This window comes from Coregonus clupeaformis, chromosome 13 (assembly GCF_020615455.1).
Source record: "Coregonus clupeaformis isolate EN_2021a chromosome 13, ASM2061545v1, whole genome shotgun sequence".
NCBI lineage: Eukaryota > Metazoa > Chordata > Actinopteri > Salmoniformes > Salmonidae > Coregonus > Coregonus clupeaformis.
This window is the reverse complement of record NC_059204.1, coordinates 1758652-1765975: the sequence shown is the minus strand read 5'-3', so window position 1 is coordinate 1765975 and position 7324 is coordinate 1758652. Positions and strand designations below refer to the sequence as shown.

Genomic DNA, 7324 nt, shown 5'->3' with positions numbered 1-7324 from the left:
CATTATGAAGGACACAATAATACGAAAGTAGTAGGTTTAAACTTTCTTTAGAATTTTTTTTTTTTTACTTGCATTCATAACACACAAAGTCACTGCAGTCCAATAAAAAGTGCAAGGCAACACATTTTATTTCAAAGGCCTAAATGGCATTAAGGTACAGCATATAAATACTGGTGAATCGAGAGACAGCTGTTACAGGATAACACAGACCATTCTTTCTTTAACACACATTACATTCATGTTGACTTAAAGATACATTTTACTTAGCACAGATGTGCTACAAACATAAAAGCCTAGCTGAGAAAATCTCAACTCCACGTACAAGTACTCAGCTAAAGAAAAGCTGTGACGAGTTTTACAAAATATGAAAATTTGTCTTAGATATAGTGCTATCACCTTGGGTTATTCCTATCACGGAGAATACCGGTATGCACACCTGAAGGCGAACATATTTCAGTTGATATACTTTGAGTTACATACAGTAGTAGTTAGTATTGTAGAGACATTTGATTCAGTACTTAGATTACTGAACATTTTAATTTACATCCCTGCACATGATGTTTGTTTTTTAATCTTCAAAATAAATAAATAAATAAATCATACAAACAAATATCTGAATGTTGTAAAGCCAGATTTATCCAAGACATTTGTGCTGTAGTTACACCCCATAACAAAAGTCTATGTTGGATCAGACAAAAATAGCCTAAAATGGTGAATACTTCAATGATTGTAAGTTCCATAAACTTAGTGCCATAACATAACCCCAGTTGGTTAGAATGACTTTTCTTTTGTAGAGCATTTTGAAAAAGGTGTATCAAGAAAGCACAATCAGGACTGTGGGGGAGAGCAAATGTATATAAACACTAGATTTCCGATGCAATGTATTGGCCAATGAGAGGCTTTGAAGCCACCGATCGGCCATATTGGTACACACCTCAGAAGAAGCAGTCCTTAATAGGTATTCAGTATTTCAATTAAAATGTTTCAAGGACAAAATTACATGTATTTAAGTATTTATTTTGTTGTTGTAGTGGGGACAGTAACAACTGTTCTCTCAAAAAATTATACTTTAAGGAAAATGTCTTTCTATATTTTGTTTAGCTCACATAATATAATTTAAAAGTATGCATTAAGGTGTCTGTAATAGAATAAACATGGGAAAAACGAATGTAGACATTCATAAATGCATTTATATCGCTTCCAAAATCTTTTTTTACAATGGTGGGGGAGTAGTAAAATGGAGGCTCAATGGCTTCAAAACAGCGCCCCCTGTCAGTCATCTAGTGTATATAAATCATTGAAGGAAACAAAATCAAAGAAAGCACTTATCTTGCAACAAATTATGCACAGATTCTATTGTTCCTCCTCACATTTCCACCCAAGCCACCATTTAAAAACACATATCCAAACCTATATTTTCAATCAGTCAGTAAAGTTTTTAAGCAACAGCACTCGGGCAAAGCTGAAACTTGGCGATGCGATTATAAGTATTGGTTTGATAAAGTCCTCTCATTATATCCTCTTCCTGTAGCAGAGTATCTGTTTTCTTCTCTTCTAGTATTTCACCTTTCCAGGGACTTGCCCATTCACTCCACTGTAGTCCACCATGTACATGGGCCATTGCTAAAAGGAGACAGAGACAAAGCAAAAGGAGGATACATTAGAGAGAGCATGAGGGAGGGGAGATCAGTTATACTGTTGCAGAAGCAAATTATGGTCCATCAATTACACAACCTTATTAGTGCCTTTTACAAATGCCTTTAATACCTACACATATAATATACATGTATAAATAAAGTCAACTGTATTAAAGTATAAAATCAGAGCATTTCCATTATGTATTTTGATAATGAAAGGGATAGGGGGATACCTAGTCAGTTGTTCAACTTAATGCATTCAACTGAAATGTGTCTTCCGCATTTAATGAATCAGAGAGGTGCGGAGGGCTGCCTTAATCGACATCCACGTCTTCAGAGCCTGGGGAACAGTGGGTTAACTGCCTTGCTCAGGGGCAGAACGACAGATTTTTACCTTGTCAGGTCGGGGATTCGATCCAGCAACCTTTCGGTTACTGGCCCAACGCTCCTACCCGCCAGGCTACAATAACCACAAAATACTGTACAACAAACTGTTATATAATAGCTTTGTTATTAGTACCACGTACCATCACTGGAATCTGATTGGTTGATACCCCTGACTCGGAGGGTAAGGACACTCGGCTGCTCTCCAGGACTCTTTTGCGCTTGCGTCGATTGGTAGAAACCTCTTTCCCTTCTTAACCCACAAAAACAACACAGCCGTTTTGAACATACTTCTAAAGCACGTGTCCTTATGGACCGCATTACTTTAAAAAAAAAAGAAATTGTCTACTGTAGAACAATCCTTACCTGTGTTACATGTTTGGGTGCATATTTCCGCAAAAGGCCTGTAGTAAAGAAAATTAATTAAAATAGGAATTTCAGTTCTGTAGATGGACAGAGAAGGGAGCCTGGCTTTTGCCCAAGAGTGAGTCTCCCTACTAGAATTTGAACTCGTACAGTTCTTCCATGTCCTTCTTTCACATTTTAGGCTTTTAATCCACAATCTGGGATATTTCTACAAACTCCAGATTGACACAATTATTACAATGACAAAGACACTCACTGTAGCTGGCTCTTGATGTTGATGGTGATATCATCTCGGGCTTGAAGGATCTTTTCCAGGCGGATTATGTCGTAAGTGTTGGGATTTCGGAAGGGAATATCGTCCGGAAGGCCACTAACTTCAACAGAGTCGGGACTGGCACGGATCAGCTTGTATGGGACTATGACAGAGCGGTCCAGGCCCAGAGCGTCACCTGAACATGAAGCTATTCAGTCAGTTTGGGCCGGATCTTAACTCCCAATAAGTTAGAATTTTCACTAAGTTATGCATTGATGTCAATGGGAGACTAAGTGAATATTTAACTTATGTGTGCCCTGTAGCTCAGTTGGTAGAGCATGGCGCTTGCAATGCCAGGGTTGTGGGTTCGTTTCCCACGGGGGGCCAGTATGAAAATGTACGCACTCACTAACTGTAAGTCGCTCTGGATAAGAGCGTCTGCTAAATGACTAAAATGTAAATGTGTAAATTGGGATTTACCCCTTTAGGAATAAATCACTAGCTGTTAATACTTTAGGTCTATTTTTTTTACTAAGGCTTATATAGACAAAGCAAACTGTACAAATGGAGGATATACACTGACCATATTTCTGGTTGAAGAGTTCTTTCACTTGCTCGCGGAGGATCACTTTCTCCCCCATGCGGTTGACCTCCTCGTCATCTGTCGGTTCAGAAGGAGAGGAGTCAAACAGAATTTGTGGGGACAGTTTAGCAGATTTTACAGTGCCTTCAGAAAGTATTTACACCCCTTGACTTTTTCCACATTTTGTTGTGTTACAGCCTAGTTTAAAATTGATTAAATTGAGATTTTTGGGCATTGGCCTACACACAATACCCCATAATGTCAAAGTGGAATGATGTTTTCATTTTTTAAAACCAATTACTTAAAAATGTATAGCTGACAGTGGTGTAAAGTACTCAAGTAAAAATACCTTAAAGTACTACTTAAGTCGTTTTTTTGTGTATCTGTACTTTATTTTACTATTTATATTTTTGACAACTTCTCCTGTTACTCCACTACATTCCTAAAGAAGATAATGTACTTTTTACTCCATACATTTTCCCTTACACCCAAAAGTACTCATTACATTTAGAATGCTTAGCAGGACAAGAAAATGGTCCAATTCACGCACTTATCAAGAGAACATCCCTGGTCATCCCTACAGCCTCTGATCTGGCGGACTCAGTAAACACAGATGCTTGATGTCTGAGTGTTGGAGTGTGCCCCTGGCTATCCGTAAATTAAAATAACAAGAAAATCATGCAGTCTGGTTTGCTTAATATAAGGAATATGAAATGATTTATACTTGTACTTTTACTTTTGATACGTAAGTATATTTTAGCAATTACACTTACTTTTGATACTTAAGTATATTTAAAACCAAATACTTTTAGACTTTTACTCAGGTAGTATTTTATTGTGTGATTTTCACTTTTACTTGAGTCATTTTCTATTAAGGTATCTTTACTTTTACTCAAATATGACAATTGGGTACTTTTTCCACCACTGATAGCTGAAATGTCTTGAGTCAATAAGTATTCAACGCCCTTGTTATGGCAAGCCTAAATAAGTTCAGGAGTAAACATTTGCTTAACAAGTCACATAATAAGTTGCATGGACTCACTCTGTGTTCAAAAATAGTGTTTAACATGATTTTTCAATGACTACCTCATCTCTGTACCTCACACATACAATTATCTGTAAGGTCCATGGGTCAAGCAGTGAATTTCAAACACAGATTCAACCACAAAGACCAGGGAGGTTTTCCAATGCCTCGCAAAGTAGGGCACCTATTGGTAGATGGGTAAAAAAATAAATAAAAATAGAACAGACATTGAATATCCCTTTGAGCATGGTGAAGTTATTAATTACACTTTTGATGGTGCATCAATAAACCCAGTCACTACGAAGATACAGGCGTCCTTCCTAACTCAGTTGCCGGAGAGGAAGGAAACAGCTCAGGGATTTCAGCATGAGGCCAATGGTGACTTTACAACAGTTACAGAGTTTAATGGCTGTGATAGGAGAAAACTGAGGATGGATCAACAACATTGTAGTTACTCCACAATACTAACTTAATGTCAGTGGTGTAAAGTACTTAAGTAAAAATACTTTAAAGTACTACTTAAGTAGTTTTTGGGGGTATCTGTACTTTAATTTACTATTTATATTTTTTGACAACTTTTACTTTTACTTCACTACATTCCTAAAGAAAATAATGTACTTTTTACTCCATACATTTTCCCTGACACCCAAAAGTACTCGGTACATTTTAAATGCTTAGCAGGACAGAAAATGGTCCAATTCACACACTTATCAAGAGAACATCTCTGGTCATCCCTACTGCCTCTGATGTGGCAGACTCACTAAACACAAATGCTTTATTTGTAAATTATGTCTGAGTGTTGGAGTGTGCCCCTGGCTATCCATACATTTAAAAAACAAGACAATTGTGCCATCTGGTTTGCTTAATATAAGGAATTTTTTTATGTGTCTTCCGCATAATTTTAAATTATTCATACTTTTACTTTTGATACTTAAGTATATTTTAGCAATTACATTTACTTTTAATACTTAAGTATATTTAAAACCAAATACTTTTACTCAAGTAGTATTTTACTGGGTGACTTTCACTTTTACTTGAGTCATTTTCTATGAAGGTATCTTTACTTTTACTCAAGTATGACAATTGGGTACTTTTTCCACTACTGCCTAATTTACAGTGAAAAGAAGGAAGCCTGTACAGAATACAAATATTCAAAAACATGCATCCTGTTTGCAAGAAGGCACTAAAGTAATACTGCAGATAATGTGGCAAAGCAATTCACTTTTTGTCCTGAATACAAAGTGTTATGTTCAGGGCAAATCCAATACAACACATTACTGAGTACCACTCTCCATATTTTCAAGCATAGTGGTGGCTGCATCATGTTATGAGTATGCTTGTAATCTGTAGCTCAGCTGGTAGAGCACGGCGCTTGTAACGCCAAGGTAGTGGGTTCGATCCCCGGGACCACCCATACACAAAAAAAATGAATGCACGCATGACTGTAAGTCGCTTTGGATAAAAGCGTCTGCTAAATGGCATATTATATTATTATTATTATAATCGTTAAGGACTAGGGAGTTTTTCCCAGGATAAAAAAAAAAATGGAATGGAGCTAAGCACAGGCAAAATCCTAGAGGAAAACCTGGTTCAGTCTACTTTCCACCAGACACTGGGAGATGAATTCACCTTTCAGCAGGACAATACCTTAAAACACAAGGCCAAATCTACACTGGAGTTACTTACCAAGAAGACAGTGAATGTTCCTGAGTGGCCGACTTACAGTTTTGACTTAAATCTACTTGAAAATCTATGGCAAGACCTGAAAATGGTTGTCTAGCAATGATCAACAACCAATTTGAGCTTGAAGAATAAAAAAAAAAAATGTTGCACAATCTAGGTGTGGAAAGTGCTTAGCGACTGACTCATAAAGACTCGCAGCTGTAATCGCTGCCAAAGGTGATTATTGACTCAGGGGTGTGAATACTTATGTAACTAGCGCCTAACAGTGCAGTAAATGTCAAGTACACAAATAATAAATAATCAAAAATTAGAAACAAAAAATCAAGAATGTCAGAACTAATCAAATTAACAACCCAAATAACACTACCAGTAATCCAAATGCAATATATGCGTATATACATATTTATAAAATAAATATACAGTGGGGAAAAAAAGTAGTGTGTTACTGATGGTAGGCTTTGTTACTTTGGTCCCAGCTCTTTGCAGGTCATTCACTAGGTCCCCCCGTGTGGTTCTGGGATTTTTGCTCACCGTTCTTGTGATCATTTTGACCCCACGGGGTGAGATCTTGCGTGGAGCCCCAGATCGAGGGAGATTATCAGTGGTCTTGTATGTCTTCCATTTCCTAATAATTGCTCCCACAGTTGATTTCTTCAAACCAAGCTGCTTACCTATTGCAGATTCAGTCTTCCCAGCCTGGTGCAGGTCTACAATTTTGTTTCTGGTGTCCTTTGACAGCTCTTTGGTCTTGGCCATTGTGGAGTTTGGAGTGTGACTGTTTGAGGTTGTGGACAGGTGTCTTTTATACTGATAACAAGTTCAAACAGGTGCCATTAATACAGGTAACAGGTGGAGGACAGATGAGCCTCTTAAAGAAGAAGTTACAGGTCTGTGAGAGCCAGAAATGTTGCTTGTTTGTAGGTGACCAAATACTTATTTTCCACCATAATTTGCAAATAAATTCATTAAAAATCCTACAATGTGATTTTCTGGATTTTTTCCCCTCAATTTGTCTGTCATAGTTGATGTGTACCTATGATGAAAATTACAGGCCTCTTATCTTTTTAAGTGGGAGAACTTGCACAATTGGTGGCTGACTAAATACTTTTTTCCCCCACTGTATGTATGCAGTGATAAGTGCACTGTATACTTTATTTTTGCTTGCTCTGGGCATCTGCATGCTCCTATTTAATGGATGCAATCATGACAGTTTCAAAACCAACTATTCTTACAGCTGTTACAGGCTTTGGTTTTTCCATTTAAGTTTTGGGTTTGGACTTCAGCACGTATAGCTCGTTAGCACGTAGGGCGCACCAATTGGTGTCACATCGTTGGTCAGTATGTGTTACACCTGTGCTGGTTGCCATCTGGTTAGTGGGAAGGTGTTTCACCTG

At 37.5% G+C, this 7324-nt stretch overlaps 1 protein-coding gene across 5 annotated transcripts in view; it reads right to left on the bottom strand.

Annotated features, from left to right (window-relative positions):
• Positions 1-1172: 1172 nt before the first annotated feature.
• The window catches only part of gtf2ird1 (GTF2I repeat domain containing 1), a 37396-nt gene continuing 31244 nt past the window's right edge, over positions 1173-7324 (bottom strand). For all 5 annotated transcript variants that reach the window (XM_041893718.2, XM_041893717.2, XM_041893720.2 and 2 more), the window contains 5 exons: positions 3224-3301; positions 2644-2836; positions 2388-2425; positions 2165-2274; positions 1173-1623 (listed from right to left, as the gene is read on the bottom strand). In XM_041893718.2, coding sequence (XP_041749652.1) covers positions 1555-1623; positions 2165-2274; positions 2388-2425; positions 2644-2836; positions 3224-3301 — 488 coding nt within the window. In that variant the 3' untranslated portion in view covers positions 1173-1554. The remainder of the gene's footprint in view (positions 1624-2164; positions 2275-2387; positions 2426-2643; positions 2837-3223; positions 3302-7324) is intronic.